General features: G+C 35.6%; 1 protein-coding gene and 2 long non-coding RNA genes across 3 annotated transcripts in view; 2 read left to right on the plus strand and 1 right to left on the minus strand.

Annotated features, from left to right (window-relative positions):
* LOC107068054 (uncharacterized) overlaps positions 1 to 24,143 on the plus strand; it is a 52,314-nt gene that overhangs the window by 20,992 nt on the left and 7,179 nt on the right. Inside the window, 1 exon segment of the mRNA XM_015324057.2 lies at positions 10,367 to 11,014. Within this exon segment, the coding sequence (XP_015179543.2) occupies positions 10,367 to 11,014 (648 nt within the window).
* On the minus strand, positions 2,188 to 4,997 carry LOC149031674 (uncharacterized). Its single transcript, XR_016177518.1, has 2 exons — positions 4,493 to 4,997; positions 2,188 to 4,189 (listed from the first exon to the last, which is right to left on the minus strand). It is a non-coding gene; the product is annotated as an uncharacterized LOC149031674 (long non-coding RNA).
* Positions 11,045 to 22,970, plus strand: LOC149031675 (uncharacterized). Its single transcript, XR_016177516.1, has 2 exons — positions 11,045 to 13,276; positions 22,350 to 22,970. It is a non-coding gene; the product is annotated as an uncharacterized LOC149031675 (long non-coding RNA).

A 24,143-nucleotide genomic window follows, 5' to 3' on the forward strand; every position in this document is an offset into this window, starting at 1 on the left:
GTGCTCTCCTCCTAACTTCCGTTTGTGTGTGTTTTTTTTTATTCATTGTTGTTGTTACTGTCAATTATCTTATCCAAAATTCGTACGATTAAATGACATTTTATTCTTTTTTTTTACAATTTGCGTTATATAAGTGTTATTTATTTATTAAACGATGATAAAATGTGTTCTTTATAACTAACCAACTTGCAGTAATAATTAACGAGACATTAATTTTAGTGTAAGTCTTTAAAAAAAGAGAAGTTCGTTATCGTTCTTCGTTGTTTAGAAAAACGACAGGTTTAAAAACAGGTGAGGGCACGTCTAGCTCCAAGTGATACCAATGCACAATATCATCGGATTTGTCGTGCATCCATAATATTATTCTCCAATTATTCCGATGAGTCATCGAGTCTCCGTTGCAAAGCAGCAACAGCAACAGAGCAGGCAGGCAAGCAATCAGGGTCCTGCCTACATGTGTAATCAAGATCGAAAGGATGGCATTTGTTTAGTACCTTTCAATGAATTATTTTCAAACTTGATTGTTATCCTTTGGAAACGTCGATAAGGCGAATATCATTAAATAAAAAAAAGAAAAGAAAAGAAAATGAGGAGGAAAACGGTTCGCATAGTTATGCAAAGAGCAACCCTTACGCGAGAAGTAATTACAATATCTTCGTTAAAAAAAGAGAATCAAATGTTTGTTTTATTGTTAGAATTTTTGTAAAGAACTGCTCTTTTATTGTTATCGCCGTTGAAGCCTCCGGCATAATTCGTAGTTATTATTTATTGAAGTAGACGACGTAATTAGTTGAAATCATCCCCTACGATGAGAATTTTATAACGAATCTTTTTAAATTTTTCCGAATCTTCGTTGATCTATAATAACGTCGTATAAGGACGTCGAAAAACATAAATCTAACATTGTTTTGTATTGTAGGAAAATAAGTGGAAAATAATTAAATAGTTGTGTCGATACTTTAATTGGTTATTCGATTTACGATATATCCGGATCCTTTGGGATCAAAAAAATAACTTTTCCCTAGGATCGCGGACTCTCGTCGACATAGGGCTTCGGAGATTTTCCGGTCTGGTATTTTGGCCAGGTTCCAACGCGCTAAATTTTTCTTTACAACTTAGCAGCATAAGGGCTGATATACATCGACTTGTTCGAATATCTGTCATTCCATTCGAATAGTATTGAATTCCCTCTAGCAAATTTGATTATCTCGATTAACGTGTTGGTGGTAGTGATGGTATTTCGTTAAAACAATTACGATTCTCCTTTTATCAAATAGAACACGAAACGAATCGCCTTAATCTATTTATAAAAAGGAATACGAGAATAGGGTTAAAATCTGTTTATATGTATGGTTCACAACTCGTGCAAAGTTTTACGATATGTACTCGAAAATCGAGGTCCTGATATACGCACGCGTTTTTACGTATCGACGTCAGGTTCTTGGTGATTCATGTTCGTGGAATGTACGATGTGGTAATCGTCATGAGCAGAAACCGTGAAGAGAGAAGGAGGAGGAGGAGGTAGTACTAGATTGGAGGTACAAGAAGAAGCAATCGACGTAGTGTCTGCACGCTTCGCCGATTCCCTTCCACCATTTCCACTTCTCCAAGAAGTCGTCCGGATGTTACGTCACGTTTGACCCGGTGCAACTTGAAGTCTCCTCGGCAGCGTTAGCAATGCACATTGCACCAGGCCTCTCTTTACATATATACTGCGATTTCTATCCCTATAATACCTAAGAGGAAAGATGTTCATTTATTTTATATAAATCCTTATAGGAGTATCGACTAAATCTTTTGTTTCATATGAATTTCCTTTATCTTGTTGTTTTGTTATATCGATTAAAAAAATTCTTGTCAACAAGAGTTAATCAAAGAAAATAGCTAATATGATATTTTAATGAAACGGAATGGAAGTATACAATCATCATCGTCTTGAAAAGAAACAAACTAAAAACCTTAGCACAACTCTTTATGTGTATACCTCAGTTACTTTTCGATATCGACCTGTTATAAAATCGTTGACATCGTTTCGGACAAGTTTATCGTATCCATAACCGGTACGATTTATCTCGTTTGAAATTACCCTGTTGCTATTTCTATATGTCTCTTTTTATTTTTCTTCTTTTGAATAGAATAATTAACTAATTTATATCGATTGTTCGAGATAAGTTCGACGTTAACGAGTTTCACACTTTGCGCGAGATTATTCATAGTTATAACGTTTAGTATGATTAAATGGTTAGACTAATTAATGAATTATAAACTTGTCGCTGCCCAACCCTATGGGGGAAAAAAAGAAGAAGAGGAAAGCAAAATAAGAAAATAAAAAGAAACAGAAAAAAGGGTGTGCTCGTTTGAAATTACTCAGCAGCACGCTAGGAAGAACGAACACGTGTGGCAAATCGGCGCTATTTTCTATCTTTGCTCCAGTCTTGACCCTTTCGCTCTTTCTCTCTCTTTTTCCTGGGTACTTTTAATATAATTTTCGAGCGCGTTGATCGTTCTCGTTAGTAATCTTTGTCTCGTTACCCTATACCAGCCAACGTAATAAGTAAAACATTTTTCGTTTGACGTCGATCGTAGACTTCAGTAATTCAAGAATGGAAAACAAAATTCAATTTCTTGATAATCAAAAATTCCCATATATAAACGAAAACGAACATGAAGAATTTCATTTTCTTTGGAATAATTAATAGTTAATAGTCAATAACATTTTCTAATTAACTTTGTTTAATTGTTCGCAGCATACATATATCGAGCTACGTTTCAATTATATTATAAAGGCAAGTATAATACAGGAGGTCTCTCATGTTTCCGAACGATAACTATACATTGGTAGAGTGAAGTAACGAGCAACCGAGCAGGACTAGAAAACCGGTATGGAGTTTTATTCGACGAGAGACGGGAGATAAGACCTTCTTCTTTCTCTGTCTCTTTCTCTCTCTCTTTTTCTCTCTCTACCCCTTCCCTTGATACTCTTCTCGCCTCTTTAGTATTAATCGTGCAAAGAATTACGTAGGTTGTAAGAAACTCGTTAGGTACCAAATACTCTTACTCGAGTACACCCACCGAAATTGTGATTTTGAGAGAAAAAAATCAAAACAATAATCTTTTCTTATCGGTTATATATTGTATCTTTCTTATGTTTTTTTTTTTTTTTTTTGAAAGAAAGTTTAGAAAAAATCGAGAAGAGGAGATCCCTTCATCGATCAATGTTCATTCTTGCGTATGATATATCGACGTATAGTAAATCAACGGACCGTGAGAACTTGTCGATTCTTCCATTAACGAGTCGAAAGAATCCTAACTGTTCGTGCCTTTCGATAGAAGTTATATATATATATTGGAGAATAGTATTGAAAGGCCAGCTCAAAGTTAAAACGAAACAATGCTATTGCGAAGTCGATTATTCCAGTAAAAGTTTTAGAATTTTATCATAGCTGAACTTTGTCTTTTTGAACTTTAGTTTCTCACACATACGTTATTTTTTTTTTCTTTTTAGTTATCATTGGGCTATCTCGAGATTGGTGTTGGTTTTGATATCGTGTATATAATAAAAGGAAAGTTATGTATGTAAGCAGAAGAAGAGATATAAACCAAAGAAACGTTTTATGTATGAAGGGTGAATCCTACAAATACATATATTAGCTAGGATTGAAAGGGGATTCTATTATTTCTCTTGGGGACAGAGAACATATAGCAAATCTCATTGAGGAAACTTAGATCGTAGAGATGTTAAATTTTCACCTTTAATAGTAAATCAGAAAAGAACTGTGTATACTATGTTACTTGAAAACAGGAATCTCGGTGGTCGAAGGGAAGAAGGAAAAGAAGAAGGTGGTAGAGGGAGGTGGTTGGTTGGTTGGTTCGTTGCTGGCTGGCTGGCTGGCTGGCTGGCTGGCTGGCTGGCTGGCTGGCTGGCGCGAGTCATCATCGATCGTACTCGTTAAAAAACTTTCTACGGTGAAAGTCCGCCGGGGTTTCTCGAATGCAGAAAGAAAAATAAATGACTCTTACGTAGCGTATCGGTGAAAATTTGCCGATTGAACGGGGATTTCGCTCGCTCGACGGCTTCGAGTTTCTCTTCTCTGTGGTCTTCGACTACTTGAAAATCCTTGATATTTCTATTGTACGAACCGCGCAATATGAGATTTCTTGTACAACCATCTATCTCGATATCTAATATCTAAAAATGATAAAATAAGGAAAGAAAAGTAAAGAAAATGTTCTTTGCGAAAGGAGTAAAAAAAATAAAAGCAGAGTATTGTTATAAAGTAATGAAGTATTTGGAGAGAGAAAGAGGTGCGTCCGGTCCTTAACAGAAGAAGAAGGTTCGCGCGTAGCAACCAATTGGGGGTAGCGAGAAGGAAAGGGTCACCGAGCGATGACATTGGTTGGCGAGGGTGAACACTGGCCAATGAGGTTGCTCAGTTCTTTCTTTCTCTTTCTGTCTCGGTTGACGACAGCGAGTGAGGGTGGCGTGACTCACCGGTGCGTTACGGTTTGCTTCGGTGTTCCCTCGGTCTCGCTCGGTCTCGCTCGGTGGTGGCGACATCCGGCGGTAAGAGAATGCTCCGCAGTCGATCGCGACACGCCACGCCCGGCGCAACACTCGAGTTAGACGGGGACTTTGCGAGTACAAGTATTTCTTATATTATTACGTGATTTTGATTCCGCGAGCTTTCTCTTGTAATCCTTTAATTACACATTGAAGTAACCTCTCGTCTTGTTTCGTTTTACATTTTGGGCTTGTATCAAGAAGAAATAACATTTAATTAACCAACAACCCCTCTGCGAGAGATCGTCCTTACGAACGCGCGCGCCAGACTCGTTGGAGTCTGCGCGAGCACGCTTTTCATCTCGCAAGTTTGCTTTGCCTACGACGACTTCGACCAGCATAGGTGACCGACCGATCAGTGTTATTGTGACGTACACGTCCTGTCGACGAAAACTCATTTTTTACAAACCCACGCAACTCCCCCTCTTTTTGAAAAAGTGAGTCCTCCCTATCAATTATTTATTCTTATTTTTTCCTACTTTCCTTTGTATTTCAAATTTTTGAATATCCTTCGAAGAGATTGAAAGTCTCCGCTTACGTTTGTTTGGTTTTCTTTTTTCCATCGGATTTTCCGCGAGTGCGTAATCGTGCTACTACTATTAGTCGATCTTTTACGAATGTTTTATCGTCAACACGAAAGTATTTCAAATTGTATTCGATATATAATTGATAAATTTATTTAACGTCCTATATTTTAATACCTTTTTTTTATGCTTTGTTATATTTTATTCTCTCATCAGATAGTAAATAATCTACTTTTTATGTATAATATATTTAATATATGTATAAAAATCGCGTTTATTCGTCTAACAGTATTAGAAGAAACAGGAAGAGCGAAAGGAACTTATAAATTGTCCGCGAATTTTCCTCGGTCGGTAACCCGCTGTAATACATGCTATACACACGCACATACATAAATGCATACACACAGGTATAGAGATATGAAAGTATATAAGCCATGCAGCATGGAAACTGTAGGTGCGGCGCTTAATTGCATTTTACCTTATCATAAAACGCGATTAAATCTGCACAGAGGCGTGGCTAATACCGAAACATCGGGGATGAGCTTAGTTTTATCTGATCTAATCAGAAATAGAAATATTTCAGAAAACTTATAATTTTCTTGAAATTCTCTGTCAATCATTTGTTTTCGATATCAAATACATGCTTTGAATGTGTGTAACGTAATACTATCTCTAGGGTAGAAAAAAAAATGTAAAAAAGAGACTAAAAATAAAAAGGATCGATCTCCTCCGGACCCTTTCTATAAAGGGAAGCTGCGGTATATAAAAATCGCATCTAACAATATGCATCCACAAGGGAGAAAAAAAGAAGAAAAGAGCAGGTCAGGGCCGACGAGCAGTTCAACGATCGTTCCGCGGATGGGACTTGATTTATGCGCGAGCTATCTGCATAATTCATACAGCTATACGGAACACGATGTAACGAGAGAGAAAAAGATAGATAGATAGAGAGAGAAGAATTAAATGGTTAGATGCATCGAGTTTAGAATTAGTTGACGCGCGTGAACGCTCTCGATGGTGTTGACCGCCGATAATTGCAAACTTGCTAATGGGGCTTTATGAATCACGAGAATGAGTCATCACAGCGTCGCTAGACACTTAACATTAGACTTGTGAATGAATGTTTTTGTCATTTCCATATATCCTTTCGCATGGTTAGGATATAGGTACGAAATATCGATTAGAAACAAAAGGGGCAAATGTGGATTAGGGGTTGTTTTGATGAATAAATTTGGATGGCGTAATCGAAAAACTTTCTTTTCGTCTATCCTCGGAATTGATAAGCATTCATTTTCTACCCGAATAAAATTCGTTTAATTCTATTTTCTAGATAAAGATTGTCGTTGAAAAAGCAAGCTCATTTGTCATTTCAATTGATATACTCAAAGAGGAAGAGGGAGTTGTCACGCATTTTGCCAAATAATAAGGGTGCCCAACAACCCTCCGAAATAGCACGTTTAAGTGGATCGATAAAAGAAGGGACTTTCGTTTAGACTTTTATTCAGTCTTTTAACAAAATGGAACGAATGAAAGATTCGTAATATGTAATATATATATATATATATATATATATATGTATAGGTGTGTGATTTTTATATCGAACGAAATTGAAAATTGGATATGCTTACAATTAGATATGATATAATATTATTTGCATCTCTAAATGCAGTATCATATCTTGTACCTATATTTTAAGAAACTTTGTAGAGATTGGACAAGCGAGAAGAGTATACGTATCGTCTAGAGTACTCCCCCGAGTGCTTTTTGAATACATCTTTCCTCCTTCATTATCTACCCTCTGCCGTAATATCGCGGTTGCCGCGTAACCCAATATTTCCGTGTAATTTAAACTCCTCTGTAAAGAACGAGTTGCGTGGTGAAGTTGGAGCAGTGGTTTCTCGGATAGAATCCGAATCGAGCCACAATCCTCTCGTAAAAAGATAGACTGATGTATTCCGCTTCGTGTTTCGTAAGGAATATCATCGAGGATGTTTTCTGAACGAATGAGTCTCGATATAGATAGTTTTCAATAAAAAAAGAAGGACAAAATAAATGAGAGAAAGAGAGAGGGAGAGAGAGAGAGAGAGAGAGAGAGAGAAAGCGGGTGGTGGTGGTAATCGTTGTTCACCAAATGAATCTATATATCGTATATATCTATATGATTTGTTTGATTTATTATGTACTGAAAATATAAATGTCCCTTATGAATGTAAGAACAAAAAGGATTCGTATATATATGTATATATATAAGTAGGAAGGATGTGTAGGTAGCGTTAATTGGATCAATTAGCATAATTACTCTATTTCTTGAATGTATCGAAAATGTTCTTTTCCTTTTATGTTTAACTGGTATTAATTCGCGACGCTCAAATTGAGACTTTAATATTTACATTGTCGCCTTTATTGATACTCTCTATCTTTTAAACATCTCGATAGGCTATCTTGACCTGAACATTTAATCGCGTGGATTTAATTAAAATGACGTGTTAACTCTTAATGGAGTCGTTTATATTTTTGTCTGGAACGTTCGCTCGGTTGGTTGGTTTGTCGCGTCGTCATCATCGTTATACGAATCACGTTTCGTTTATATTGCGACTGTCGATAAAAGTCCTTCATCGATTTCCAAAAATGGCAACTTATTTTTAACGAAATCGAGTTCCATAAAAGCATACCGAGCCGCGAGGCGTGTTCGAGCAAAACGTCTTGTCAGATCATGCCATGTGAGTCATGAAATAGGATTTCTCTGTCGAGAAAATCATTTATGTTCGTTCAGCGACCCCTCCCTCCTCCACGAAACTTGCCGTTTTTCGTATCAGTGATCGATCGCAAATAAATAAGATATATGTATGATTTCTCAAAATTCGCTTTATTTGTACAATTACAATTTGTATTTTTTTTTTACTTGCATCAATGTATAAATCCTCAGATGACATTAGAGACATATTTTACGGTGTATTTTCTTGTGTTTTTTTTTCCTCCTTAATGTATCCTTGTATTTCTTATTGTTAACAAGAAAAATATGTAGAAAGGGAGTGGAGAAAATTCGCAATGAAGAAAGAAAAGAAAGTTACCGTTATTAATGGTGGAATAAATTATGACTCGACCCTGGGATCCACCGAGATTTCATCTTGAGCTTAACATTTGCTAGATCTACCGTTCCAACCATTTCTTTTGAATTTACCATAAACTTTTCTTTTCGATGAATGGATGGATGAATGGCAAGATGCCAGAAGACAGCAGGAACGTTATTGACATTGTTTCTAAAGTTTCATTCATAAAATCATTCATTCATTCATTCTGCCGGAAGTATATTTTTACTTCACGGAGTATTTTTTTGAAAGATTTATTTTTTCTTATTATTTTTATTATTAATCATTAAACGATGTTATTAAATATTAATTAAAGTTAACTTTGTTTTTATGTAGATGAAAAATGTCATTTACGATAAAATAGATAATATTCTATAAAAGATTGTTATAAATGCATGACGCGTTAGATCTTTATTGAATCGTTCGCATTAACTATGTTAAATGCGTTTAAATTTGAAATACATTATTATTCTGTTCTCGTAATGTCTAACATTACTCTAATTCGCTGAATAATCGTACACGCCCATTCTTTCCTTATTTCGCTAAAACATTTCTAACACTTTCTTACGCAGAAAAGGAAGTGTCCGGAGTAAGAGGAAACTGATATAATTGGTATGATCAAAGCAATGAGTCAGATTCAATTATATTTCCCAATAGAAAAAATCAAGTAAAATGTTCAAGGGGGAGTCACGAAAAATGAAAAGTCTGTATAGAAATTTTTTGAAATAAACGTAAGAACGTAAAAAAGTATTGCTTTATTAGAGATACAAATATTTTGAGAGAGAAAAAAAAATAAAATAGAAAAAAGAACAAGAAGGGACGGTGAAAAAAATAAAAAAAGAGATAAAATTCAACGTGATTAAAACTTATTGTTTAAAAATAGAAACGTCGAATATCGTTTCCTTTGGAATTCGCACGATTGCTTTTGGTCTATCCAAGATTTTCATATTTTCATCATCTATACAGAAAAGAATATAGGTGGTGGTAGTAGTGGTTGTGGCGGCATAGAAAAGGGTAGTATAGAAAGGAGGGGTGCAGCCAGACGAGAACGACGGGCTCGCTTAAAAATGAACACGTTTCTGCGGATGAAATCGTCTGGGTATCGAATCGAAGAAAAAAAGGAGGTAGGTGGGAAAGACCGAGCGTTAAGGGAGAAAAAGAAGAGAACAAATGTGCAGATGAGGATGATGATGGTGATGATGGTGGTGGTGATGGTGGCCGTCGTCGAAGTGGCGCTTTTGCGAAAATTCGTCTGAAAGTCACAGGAATTAATATCTGATGAGGGATGGATGCTGCTTGCTTCTCTGGCAACGTAATAAAGTCACTAGAGCGTGAGCGAGAGAGTGGAAAAGCAGATGGAAAGCAAGCTGTGTACAAACGAAAGAGACAGACAGACAAACAGGCAGGTAGACAGACAGACAGGTGGAGATAGAGGGCGACAAGGGGAGGGGTGGAAAGGGGAGGGGATACAGATGATGGAAATGGAGGAAGAGAGAATTGTGTACGCAGGCGTCGAAACGAAGAGTGCAGCGTAGGTCAATGCACCTGAAATCAGGGCCGCACGTTTTCGGGGTGCGGATTATGCAGGAACATTTTCTTTTTTCCATCCCTCGAATTTTCTCAAACCACCCATCGAGTCTCTTAGAATTATCACGGTTGTTTCGAAAAATCCATTCGAAACGTATATTGTTTTATTGACAACAGGAACGCGGTGGATGGTCGTCTATCATAATTCTTCCCAATCGTATTCGCTCAACGGGTGTTTCTAAAGAGAAATGGGAACGGGTTCCGCGTGTCGGTCGGATGATTGAAGGTGTTACAGATATGAATTTTTGACTTCACTTTATGAATATTCAATAGGGTTTTGATTATTATGTTGTTTTTTAATTTAAAGTTAAATCTATTTATATAGAGGGAATATTTATGTCGTTGTTACAACGATAATAATCCGTTATTCAGTCAACATCGATGAACTTAGAATTTACGTAATCGCTATGCCGAGAAAAGTATGATTCACCGTTATCAAAACGATAGCATATATTCCGTAATAGACATGAACGCAACACTTTGATGTAAATAACAACGCGCTTGTCGGTGATAAGTAAACGAATCGAGAGATTACTTAAAAAAACGAAATCCAATCAACAATATATATATATTTATATATACAGTTATTTCTGTTTTTCTTTCAGACGATCCAAATTACGCTGTTACGAGTTTGATAAAAGCAGCCAAACACGCAGGCTCGTTGGACAATATAACAGCGATTGTAGTATTCTTAACGCCACCGAGTGATATAACAACGAGGTCGACCGACGTAAATTCTGTTCTCGTCGTGAAATCGATGAAAAACATGGCCTTAAATAATCCCTACGTACAAAAGGATCTAAACGATGGCTTGTTCTTTAAGCAGATGAAGCAATACCAACAACAGCATCAGCAATCGTACGACAACGATGAAGAAGAGAGGCACGCTAATGGATCGGATGAAACGCCAATGGATGACGGTGGTTTTCACGATGAGATAACTTGTGGAAATGCTGATGGAAAACACGAAGAGAACGATACCGCGGATTACATTTATGAGGATCTTGGACCAGAGACCGACGTTGATGCTGTCGATGACGCGAATAATGCGGAAAACGTGAACGATGTACTCGAAAATCCACTTCTCGACAATGCTCCTAATATTGTTGCCAATTTCTCGCACGGCATTTCCCAGGGGGACAAAAATATGCCTACGGACGAGAATAATTTCCAGGAAAATAATACAGACCTCAAAGTTACTCTAGAATCGACAACCCTTGACGACAAAGACTCGTCAGCCAACAACGATATCAGTAAGTATTATTGTGACTCTTTCAACACTTCATTTTTGTACTTTAAATGTGAATTCAATGATACATCCCTTCTTACCGTTGCTCCTAAAATATTTCAAACTTTTATTCTCCCTCCTGTTAATATTCTGTTCTAATTCTTATTATATTAAAGAATAATCGATGTTCAAGAATGTAAGTTCGAGTCAGACGAAGCCAATCAACTTCAACAAAGTTCGAACTGCTTTAAGTTGTCTGTATGAAAATTATGTAAGTTATAAATTTTCGTTAGACCTTTCTGTTACGATAATATTCATCAGCGAATGAATCTTGTCTAAGCGTACAATAGAGTCTCGCGTATATCTACTAGATATATATATATTCGTGGTAAAAATTTACATTGACGGCTCATTAGCCTTTCGTTTGTGAATCCGTTAGGTTTTACATCGACTTTCGTCTCGCTCATTATTTCCAATTGTTCGCGCGTTCGCGTTAGGCATAGCTTTTATTCTTTCAACAACGTCCCCGGCAAGCTCGAGTGAAAAACGCTGAGTGCACGCTTAAAAAGAACAAATTTTATGCTTTTGGATGCTATTTCGATGCGAAGAGAGAAGCTACTACTGGAAAGAGGGTTGTTACTTATTTTAGAAACGGTAAAGCGAGCGACACGCCCGTCTTGTCGCCGTCCTCGTCGTTTTCATCTACGTCTTATTCCTCGTCCTCGTTCTCGTAGCCGTTCGAAAAGAACTATTTTTCACATTCCTATATTCAAACTATCTCTATTTTTTTTTCATTTTCTTCTTACGATTAAAACTCATCTCGGGGTGATATCTATAACACGTACAATACAATCGTGCCAAGTTTCGTCTTCCATGTAAAGAAGATAGCACCTTATAACCAATATCTATATTCTCCCTTAGGGATTATTTTGTTCATTATCCTTATAGAAATGACGTCCAAACTTTTTTAACTTAATATTTGACGAAGCACTCGGCCCACTTTCCGCCTATACTTTGACTTTCACCAGCTCGTGCCAGTCAGTGCACTTCCTGCACTGATTGTCGTTCGCCGACTCGCAAATCAGATCAACGCTCTGGCCTTCTCTCTTTTAAAAACCGTAAATGCCTTATTCTTTTCCTTATCTCCTTGCTCTTTCTCTCTTTCCAGTAACTGCTAGTCGTTAGTCCACACATTATAACTACGAACGGATACTCGCTTTTAATTACTCTCCAATCAAACCACATTTTCTATAGGCAATATATAACTCCATCGGCAATCGTTCATTTTAGTATTTGTCGATCTATCTATTCTTCTCAGACGATTCCAATTTCCGCATTTTTTTTCAAAAAAAAAAAAAAAAATAAACAAAAAAAATATGTAACGTCATATCATCGTCTTGTTCCGTTTCTATTAATTTTTTATACGCTAACATTGATATTGATCGATACAAATTTCTCAAAGATTACGTTGTCATCGACGTAATCCTACATGAAAATCAATTCGATCGATGCTGTTAATTTAATTCTCAATAGCCGATTGTATTTTTATTACTCTTAATAATGAGACTTTATTGGTCGTATTAGAAATACCAGCGATGCTTCGTATACTCGGTCAGGAATCTTGGCTTGAATATGACGCTAGCTCCTGCATACGTAGCGCATTCTCTTACCGTTGGCCCAATCAGTCATTTTAATTGGTTTTCTTTAATTACTATGAAAGAATCAATTATATGAATTTATTTATTTACATATAATCGTGTGATAATTTAATTTAATGGATAGAAATAGACAAACGTTTAAGTAGCCAATTTATATCGCGATTTCATTGGATGTTCAGTTGAGAATAGACCGAAAAGTGGTCCATGAATCGATAAGAAAAAAAAAAGAAAATAATCGTAGATGAAAAAGCGCGTTTGAAATGATCGCGATCGAATTCGGCGCTTCGTATGCGCGCGCAGGCCAAGCAAGAGACAGAGAGCGCGATTGGTCGCCGTGTCAGGAGGTCGAAACCAATGAGAATCGGTGGCGCGGCGTGTGCGCGACGATTGCGCGACGATTGTGCGACAAGACGGACTAAGGAGGGGGGATTCCGGCAGTTGGTCTCTTCGAAGCTCTTGCGTTTTACTAAATGTGCGTCTTCTTTCGAAATCTTCTTTACGACGGTATTTTTTTAAAGTGTCTTTCGTATTAAAGTTTCATCGAAAGTCTCGTCATCAACTTCTATTCTTGTTGCCACCTTATTGTTTCTAGTGGCTTTTTAACATTGTGATAAAGAAGGATAAGATTCGTGAGTATTTTTCGAAGCGTTCTTAACCTACAATTATACCATCTTTTCTTTTTTACGTTTGCCGGAATAAAAGAGGAGATAGAAAAAGAGAAAGAGAGAAAAATAGAGAGAAAACGAGTATAAAAAAAAGAAGGGAGAGAAATAAAGGAAAAACATTCGGCGAAGTACGTTTCTAGCACGTCCACCATAACTTTCTAAAGCTAACTTGCGAATTTAAATTTGGAACGGATGCCGGCCGGCGAGTCTTCGTGTCGTCGTCGTGTCGTTAGAAAAAAAGAGTAAAAGTTCGTGCGCACTCTCTGTCTCTCGATCAGAACCTCCACTGGTGTGAGTTCTCGAGAATGTTCGATCGGGGGTGACAGGTGCTAGCGAAAACTATCTTTCTCTTAACGGAATTATATTATTTTATCTTTTCCCCCTCATCTTTCTCTCGTAATTTATATTTTTTTCTTTCTTTCTTTTTTTCTTTCTTTTTTTCTTTCTTTTTTTCTTTCTCTCTCTCTCTCTTTCTTTCTTTCTTTCTTTCTTTCTTTCTTTCTTTCTTTCTTTCTTTCTCTATCCTTCTCTATCCCCTCCTTTCCTCTCATTTCTTTATAACTTGCCCTGTTCACATAGGCGTAGCACTTCGCGTACGGGGCCAACGTCGCAACATCTTTTTTTTCATCTTTCCGACACGCTTGGTGTAACCGTGAGAAAAGAGAAAAAAAAATAAAAAAATAAATGAAAGATGCCGCTTTATAATTGTATTGTAGGATTCGGAATAAAAGAAATTTGGAAAAGAGGCCTTTAATTCCTTCAAAGGATGTATGCGAGCGTGTGGAGAAATTAAGTTATTTAGAATTTTCTTTTCTTTCCACAACCAACATCACAAAACTTTCCCATTGTCGTGTTTACATCGGGGTTGTGTTGTATGTCGTCAAGTAATCATATTTCTTTTTCGATAAATCGTTCATTTTGTATTTTATTGACTTTAACTATGTACTATAAATAGTTTTAAAACAAAACAAAAAAAAAGATAACCCGCTATATTAAAAATAGGAACGATAATTGGTTTTTTTTACGAATAAAATCCAAAGTTGCGTTTTATACTTACTGATGCTATTTATAATTTATTAAATGGTGAGAATATCTCACAAATTAACTTTCTCGTCGTCGTTCTTAAAATCATCGAATCTTGATCGAATTTCGTTAGTTTTATATTATAAGAAGTAAGTGTAACAGGCTCGAAATATAAATCAATGACCCTCGTCGGTCGCGATCTATTTATTTCATTATATTTTCTCTCACGTGTAAGAGCGCCTTCCTCATTTATCTCTCAGTTTGTGTTGATGTTTTCTATCGCAAAAAGAACGTACTTATCGTACGGATTCGTGTATTCTCTACCGACACACGACACGTTCGACGAAATTTACAATGGAGGCTTTTCATAGGCGTGTGCTGGCACGTAAAAGCAAACCAGCTCAGTACAATGTGACTACTTCACAATTGTTAGCCTTGAATATACAATTTACATATACACATCTTCCTTTAGTTGCGATGAATATGTGAGGTGACGATGTGTATGTGTGTGCGTCATATATTTTTAGTAACCCATATTTTTTTAATGTTGACAATCTTCACATTTTGGTTCCTTTTTTTTTAATAAAATACTGTAATTACAGCTATGTTATTCTTTGGAGCACATAATTCTAAAGAGTATTTTGTCAAGGTGTTTTATAGTAAGAAGCATTTAATTTTTTCTTAAATTATCTAGTGAGAACGTCCCGAATTTCTACTTTTTCGTAATATCGTATAAACTGTAGGGTTCGCGTGAATAGTAAAGCAGAGAAAAGAGAGAGAGACAGGAAACGAGGTGCGACGTTGCCAACCATAGCGGCATCTTTTAATACGCAATATCGTATTAAATGGATAGATGTATGAGATTATAATATACATATATATAAAAAAAAAGAATCTTTAAACGTATCACCTACGAATTATCTAAAAAGATTTAAAAAGATTGTCGGAATATTTTCAATCCTCTTTTTATTGTTCTTTTGTTTTTTCTAAGTTATATAGTATTTGAGAAAAATTACGTTTATATATATGTATATACATAATGTATATACGTAATTTTTCTCAAATACTTGGAAAAAATCTCTTGCTTACTATGTCAAATGCAAATATAACTTAAATACATACAACTAAATACATCATTTAATTTCTAATATGATTCATACGTTTAAAAAGTAGGTGCTTATTCGCGTTTACTTAATTTATATATACACATTGTTTTATGATGAATTCGAAAGAAACGGATATATGTGCAACGAAAAATTTATAAACGAGATTTTTTTACCCTGAAGACCAATACACCATGGTCGTCGAGTAAAAAATTCTTCGAAACGATTGATCCACGATTTCACTTCTGTTAACCACGAAATCATATACGGATTCTTAAAAGTACACAAAAAGTATAATTATTTTAATTTTGTAATATTCAACCAAAAAAAAAACTCCTTTGGTACGCGTAACTTCTTCCAATTTATTCTGCATAAAAGTATTTTGATCGAAACGATTCGGTTTGTTTTTTTCTTCTTTTTTTTCTTATCAAAAGCGCTGACGTCGCCAAGAAAAATTAAGAAAATAAAATAAAAAAAAGAATAATCATGCTATATTTTTCTTTTTTGTAAAGATACGTATATAATATATATATAATAAAAAATCTGCAGTTAGTAGTGCACGTTCGTCGTGCATATTATGGATGTCTTCTGGCTCCCACAACGGGGCTCTCATATATTAATATATATTTATATATATATATATATAAAGAGAGTATATACATAACACATAATATGGTAGATGTGTGTGTATAGCCAGCCGGGTGATGAGTATTACGCGCTGTCCTAAAAGTCACATTGTAGAGAAAAGATGAATATTATCCTATTTTGCTTGAAGATACGAATAATATTGTTAAAAAGAAAAAAAAGAAATTGATCCACGTATCGCTCATTCCAAAAACACCTATCAAAAAAAATCTTGAATTCTTCTTTAACCAGATGAAGTAACATTTAGAACTTTCTTTTTCTCTCTCTCTCTCTCTCTCTCTCTCTCTCTCTCTCTCTTTCTCTTTCTCTTTCTCTTAGTCATGGTTCGATGTTACATATGTAATAGATATAAAACGTGACCTTAATGGCATGAAAAGAGAAGGTAATTGGATATATCGTACGACTACTTTTCACCGATATATTTAGAATCTAAACGAATTATCGCATTACGGGTGCATCTTTGATGCATCGAAGTTTACTCGGACGACACTCTGTCTCGATACTCGATGCCGTTATGATTATTGGTTGTTATTGTCATCAACATAGTATATCATTACTTAACAAATACCATTTGTCCGAACAATTTTGGCACAAGTCACCACGAACATTCTTATTTATATAATCAACGAACTCATTTAATCGATAAAATCTCCATTTATATGTTCTACGATTGGAGAAAAATATTTTTATTTATTTTTCATATTTTTTTCCTATATAAACTAGAAATCTGGGAGTGTTGATGACCAAAATGCAAACTTTCGAAAGAACGCCAAAGAAGATTCCTCGTTTCATATGCACGTTCCTTCAAGGTTACACGATGTCTATTCTCGGCGCGTGATGCTCTTTCTTTCTCTCATTCTTTCTTTTTTTCATTCCCTATCATTCTCTTTCTCTTAATAGAAACGAAACAGCCCTTCGTAGAGAAGAAAACGTTTGATCGAACGATGATCGAACCTCCGCCAGTGTGTTGCACTCAATTCACGCCGTATCAGTAAACTACTTCGAATACATATATATATTCTATTTTTAACATCGTCTCTGCTATTATTGGATTTGCCGACTAGACTCGTCTTTTTCTAACAAATTCCTTAAGCACCACCCCTTCTTTATCTCGTTGCTTTTACACTTTTTAAACATATTTATATGGTCTTTTTATTATCTCATATATGTCCGTATAAATGTACGTATAGGAAGATACCGTTTTGTTTAATTGTTGTGTGTGTATAAGTATAAACCGAGTACATTAGCAAGTTTTGTTAACTATATATATATATTGTATCCTTTAAATAAAAAAAGAACAAAGAGATGTAAAGAAAAATAATATTGTAACTGGCGATTTGAAAACTACCAAACAAAATTTTCCCTTCGTTTCATTTGTTATATGCTAGATAGTTGGTTGGAGGGAAGGGAGGGTCTAGAAAAAAAGATTTTTTTTTTTTAAATAGCCCCACATGCATTACTTTTCTGCACATTATATAAACCGGCAACGACATTGCTTTTGCACATTCTATCTGTTCTGTTCTGTTCTGTTCTGTTCTGTTCTGTTCTGTTCTGTTCTGTTCTGTTCTGTTCTGTTCTGTTCTGTTCTGTTCTGTTCTGTTCTGTTCTGTTCTGTTCTGTTCTGTTCTGTTCTGTTCTGTTCTGTTCTGTTCTGTTCTGTTCTGTTCTGTTCTGTTCTGTTCTGTTCTGTTCTGTTCTGTTCTGTTCTGTTCTGTTCTGTTCTGTTCTGTTCTGTTCTGTTCTGTTCTGTTCTGTTCTGTTCTGTTCTGTTCTGTTCTGTTCTGTTCTGTTCTGTTCTGTTCTGTTCTGTTCTGTTCTGTTCTGTTCTGTTCTGTTCTGTTCTGTTCTGTTCTGTTCTGTTCTGTTCTGTTCTGTTCTGTTCTGTTCTGTTCTGTTCTGTTCTGTTCTGTTCTGTTCTGTTCTGTTCTGTTCTGTTCTGTTCTGTTCTGTTCTGTTCTGTTCTGTTCTGTTCTGTTCTGTTCTGTTCTGTTCTGTTCTGTTCTGTTCTGTTCTGTTCTGTTCTGTTCTGTTCTGTTCTGTTCTGTTCTGTTCTGTTCTGTTCTGTTCTGTTCTGTTCTGTTCTGTTCTGTTCTGTTCTGTTCTGTTCTGTTCTGTTCTGTTCTGTTCTGTTCTGTTCTGTTCTGTTCTGTTCTGTTCTGTTCTGTTCTGTTCTGTTCTGTTCTGTTCTGTTCTGTTCTGTTCTGTTCTGTTCTGTTCTGTTCTGTTCTGTTCTGTTCTGTTCTGTTCTGTTCTGTTCTGTTCTGTTCTGTTCTGTTCTGTTCTGTTCTGTTCTGTTCTGTTCTGTTCTGTTCTGTTCTGTTCTGTTCTGTTCTGTTCTGTTCTGTTCTGTTCTGTTCTGTTCTGTTCTGTTCTGTTCTGTTCTGTTCTGTTCTGTTCTGTTCTGTTCTGTTCTGTTCTGTTCTGTTCTGTTCTGTTCTGTTCTGTTCTGTTCTGTTCTGTTCTGTTCTGTTCTGTTCTGTTCTGTTCTGTTCTGTTCTGTTCTGTTCTGTTCTGTTCTGTTCTGTTCTGTTCTGTTCTGTTCTGTTCTGTTCTGTTCTGTTCTGTTCTGTTCTGTTCTGTTCTGTTCTGTTCTGTTCTGTTCTGTTCTGTTCTGTTCTGTTCTGTTCTGTTCTGTTCTGTTCTGTTCTGTTCTGTTCTGTTCTGTTCTGTTCTGTTCTGTTCTGTCCTGTCCTGTCCTGTCCTGTCCTGTCCTGTCCTGTCCTGTCCTGTCCTGTCCTGTCCTGTCCTGTCCTGTCCTGTCCTGTCCTGTCCTGTCCTGTCCTGTCCTGTCCTGTCCTGTCCTGTCCTGTCCTGTCCTGTCCTGTCCTGTCCTGTTCTGTCCTGTTCTGTCCTGTTCTGTCCTGTTCTGTCCTGTTCTGTCCTGTTCTGTCCTGTTCTGTCCTGTTCTGTCCTGTTCTGTCCTGTTCTGTCCTGTTCTGTCCTGTTCTGTCCTGTTCTGTCCTGTCCTCTATTTCCAACGTCAAATAAATGTTTTATCGTCAATTAACGTTCCTTCGATAGCCATTAATAAGCAACTATATATATATGTATGGTATATATATGCTATGAAGCAAATCCAATAAGATATTACTATAATAAAATTTATCTTTTCATTGTATATGATTATATTAATATTAATTTTAATTTTAATTTTAATTTTGAATAAAAACTTTGCTGTTGAAAAACACAAATAGAAGTTTAAGTTTTCAATGAAAAGGTCATAGAAATGTAAAGATAAAGATATCTTTGGTGGTACAGAAAAGAAAGACGTTTTTGATAAACGTTAATGGCAGTGCATGCATTGTTCGAGCACAAACCCGATAGTTTAGTTCCTTGATAACTCTTCCCATAATCATTGTTATCGGGGGAGTCTCGTGAGTGGTCGTAACGTTTCGTTGGTTCGCATGGAAAATCGCGTGATTATTTCTTTCTTCCCTTTTTTTTGTCAACTTTATTTCAAATAGGTTTCTTTTTCTTTCATCTTCACTTATTCATCATTTTTCTTCAATCGGTCAGAAAAATAATTTCGAAATTGTGAAAATGACTAACATAATATTATAAATGAAATTAAGGATTCAACGTTTGATTGGACAAATTTTCAGCTTAACTTTTCGACTTTATGCATAACTTTTGAATACAAAAATCTCAACAAATTATCAATCGGGACGAGTCAAAAAAATAAGTATAGATTTTTTTTCTTTTTTATCATTTTCGAAACATTCTTAAATGTGTACATACACACATCAAAGAGAGTAATGAATGAAGGAAAGAGGGAGAAAGGAAAAGGGTTGTTCTTTCGTATCGATCAAAAGCCATTTTTAATACATTGGTACTACTCTTATGTATTACATAGAAATCATTCGCGTGGTACGTTTGCTTTACGAATTTCTGTTATACAGAATGTGTGTGTGTGTATGTGTGTTCTCTTGTGAGTTTGAAACCGGACTTTTCGTCAGACGAGAAATCCAATGGCGTCGACATTTTTTTCTTGTTGTCATTTCTTTTTTATTTTCATTTTCATTTTCATTAAAAAGAGAAAATTGGTGATCGTGGACATATATCTCGAGACATCGAGGATGATGGTGTGAAGGTGGGTGTTAAGAAAAAAGAAGACTATAATTAGAAATAGAATTATTTGAAATAAGAGTATCCCTTTTCTTTCTTTATTTATTCTTCCAATTTAGACTGACACCGACTTACATAATAATAATAGGATTATTGGAAATAAATTCATGTGGTACAGTAAAATTTCCTTATTCTATGTGACCGAACGTCCACACGAAACTTGTCGAAAATATTGGTGGAGAAATTTTCTTTATATTCAGAATCTTTTTAATAGCCAAGAAATGGTATGGACACCTATACTTTTTTTCCAATTATAAAAAAATATTATGTTATTATTAATTAATACTATGATTAATAATATTACTCTTTGCAATGTATGAGTTAGAGTTGGTACTTTGCGGACGATATGCAGTTCTTTGTGATTATTTCTCTCTCTCTCTCTCTCTCTCTCTCTTTCCTTTTATTATTATCTTCCATGTAATTTCCATTGTGAAACATTCTATATAATGAACATGTTAAACGTATTTTCTAAAGTAAACCATTCTAATTGATGAAATCAAATCTTTTTTTTTTTTTTCAAATACCATAGTTTCTACCGTCAAGGTATTTGCTCGTTGCTTGTATCATCTGCACAGCTTTTTTAAATCTTCAACGGACACAAACTTTAACACTGATCCTGTCTCGAATACGCACAAAAACTCAATTAACTTTTCCTTCGTAACCGTATACACCCATCCTGGAGTTTTATCTTTCAGATGCAAATATTTTGCTTCGATACTCATTAAGCTTTCCTATATACTTATATGAGTTTTCCTTTGTTATTTTTTTGAGCACGAACTTGATTCTACACTCACACTTTTCTTTATCTTCTTAGATGAACGGTTTTTCCTTTTTAATTATTTGTAACCACCATTACCATTTTTCCTTTTTTTCCGTCGTAATCAAGCAAACCAAGGTAACCACGCTCTGCTACCATGTTAAGAAAAAAGAAGACGGAAAATACTTTAAAGAGCGTTATTCTTTATGATGGTTACACAATTACGGTTACATTCTTACTGTCCGTTGGTTACACTCTTAGCAACTTACTTCTGATACATTATGACTTACTTCAGCTAGCTGCCAACACCCTGCAGCCTTTATATCTCTTGCTTACAACAAAGTCGTTGACAAATTTCCGTCAGCATTCCCAGTACCCCCGAGTAAGGCACACCGAAATACAGATAGACGCAACAGACACCCGATACAATAAGCATAAATTTATCTTTTGACTAATATTCCAACAGTGGAGATGTGGGGGGGGGGTGTATTCCATTTGATTTCGTCATTTAGGAGCTTTATTTGCTACCCGTACTCGCGGAATTTCACGAAGACGAGCTTTGCTCTAAATTTAGAATACTCTCTTCCTCTCCACGCTTTTAACAACGTCGTTGCCTGACCGACATCATCGAATCTTCTGATTTTCATTGAAATTTTTCTTATTTTGTTTCTTTCTTTCTCGATACTTTTTGTGAAATAATCACAAAAAAAGAAAAAAAAGAAATAAGATTAAAAAATATGATGGATTGAAAACAAGGGCTATAATTGAATCTCTATTTTCTTTTCTTCCTTTTTCTTTTTCTTCCTTTCTTCTTCTTTTTTTTTTTTTTTTTTTTTGATGTCAGTTTAAAATTAGCCCTACACTCACTCTTCGTACGCGCAACCGATACACGTTGCATTAAAACATAGAAACTCGGGGAAAATGGTAAAAGAAGTTAAATAAAAGGACCCGAATAAGAGAGGCGTGCTGCGCTTATACACATACCAAGAGAGAGAAGAGACCCTTTTTCAACGGTCCTCCTCGTATATTTTTCTTTCTTAGCCACGTGTATACTATGTACAAACACGAAAGAAAGCGACGAAACGAACCATTTTATCTCTTTCTTATTCTTCCTTATCCTTTCCCCATTCCTATTCCCATTTCCTTTCCCTCATGACTATAATCGATCTCGTTAAAGGGAGATAAAAACTCGATAAATACGTAATAAAAATACGCCATTTGGACCTCGAAGAGTTAAAAGACATCATTGATAAAATTTGCTAATCAGTAAGATAAAAAAGAAACGGAAGTAGATATTGATAATATATAATACCGTATATGTAAATAAGTGATACAATATATAAGATAATGAATAAGATAAAAAAAATTCTATCTCTATTTGTAGTATAACAACAAAGAATGGAAACAACACAACAACATAATCTTGTATTTGTATTTGGTTTCCCGTGCGTCTCACGCGTGTTGAAATTTAGTTAACGACATGCGTGCCAGTTTAAAAGAAACAGCGGCGGGGTGAGAGTGGAGGAAAGGAGTGCCTTATAAGCTACGTATTTTATGGGTTCTTAATGTATTCCATAATAGCATATACTATAAATCATTGCGAAGGTATATATATTTATATATATAGAGATATATCAAAGGTATATATATCTTTGATATACTTTAGCAGTTTTATTAGTCACTTCTTCGAAATTCCTACTACAATTTCTCTTCGTATCTACAAAAAAAAAAAGAAAGAAAAAAAAGAAGTTAGTAGATAACTCTCAAATCGATATAAAAGTATACATACATACATATTATCGCATTTGTGGTAGACAATGGTAGTGGTAGTAGTGATGACGATGGTGATAGTGATAGTAGTAGTAGTAGTAGTAGTAGTAGTAGTAGTAGTAGTAGTAGTAGTAGTAGTAGTAGAGTAGTAGTAGTAGTAGTAGTAATAGTAATAGTAGTAGTAATAGTAGTAGTAGTAGTAGTAGTAGTAGTAGTAGTAGTAGTAGTAGTAGTAGTAGTACTAGTAGTAGTAGTACTAGTAGTAGTAGTAGTAATAATACAGAGAAGTTGGAATTAAGAGTAGGATAATGAGTTAAACAAGTGTGTTCTCTGCGTGGGTGGTTCCTTTTTTGAACATTCCTTAAGCCTGTTCCAAGCATACGTCAGACAACGACGACGACTACGACGAGCAATTAAGCCCTAGGCTGCCGTTAGGAATGCCTGCCCCTCCCTTCCGCCCTACACGCGAAGGATTTTCATGATTACTTTCTTTTCCGTCTGGGACCGTAGGGAGAGAGCTTTTTTTTCACTTATCCTCTTTCTACGTAATTCTATTATTTTAAACGCATTTATATATTATACATATGTATTTTATATATATATATATATCATACGATAATAGTATAATAGCATTACTACTGTACATGCGACTTTAGAGATTATATGTATTTAATTATAATTCAGTAATGGAAAAATGTCATTTTGAAAAAGGAAGAAGGGGAGGAAGATACTAAGACACCCCCAACAATAGGTTATGTTTTCTCTGCTGCGCATCTCTTCGATAAGGATCAATCCCTGGGAAATGGGTGGTCGTTCCTACGGGAAAATGAGGTGCGACTGTTGCTATACGTTAGTGCACAGGTGGGTGGTGCCAGGGACGTAGCCAGAGAAGGTGGCTCCAGACTAGATCGATAATGCATCTCTTGGCGGGGGCGTAGTTCCTCTTAGTCCCTGCTGATCGTTCTTCCCGAGGAGTAATATCATTCTCTCCTTTTCTATTTTTTTTCTTTCTCTTTTTCATTTTTTCTCTCTTCTTGTACTCTCTTATACTCGTTGATATTATACTTTTCGAATTACATTGTGAGCAGTAATACATTTTTACATGTCATTCGAATTCGTTCTTGCGTATTACCCGAGACTATATAATATATTAACTTACTAAAAGAAAGTGAATTATGGTTGGTGGTGGTGGGTGGTGGTGGTTGGTTGATCGTTACTTTTAAAAAGGCCAATCGATCTTTTATCGTTCTCATTCCTCTGTGCCAAGAATCAAAATAATTTCTGTCTAGACTTTAGTCAATTCGTTTTCTTTTTTATCGATATTCTCTCGGTCAGTATTCTTTTTTCTATTACGTTAATTTTTACATAGCTATTTCAAAGTTACGAATAGATTCATTATCAAGTAATA

This window comes from Polistes dominula, unplaced genomic scaffold (genome assembly GCF_049000335.1).
Source record: "Polistes dominula isolate Pdom_NZ unplaced genomic scaffold, Pdom_raw_medaka contig_82, whole genome shotgun sequence".
NCBI lineage: Eukaryota > Metazoa > Arthropoda > Insecta > Hymenoptera > Vespidae > Polistes > Polistes dominula.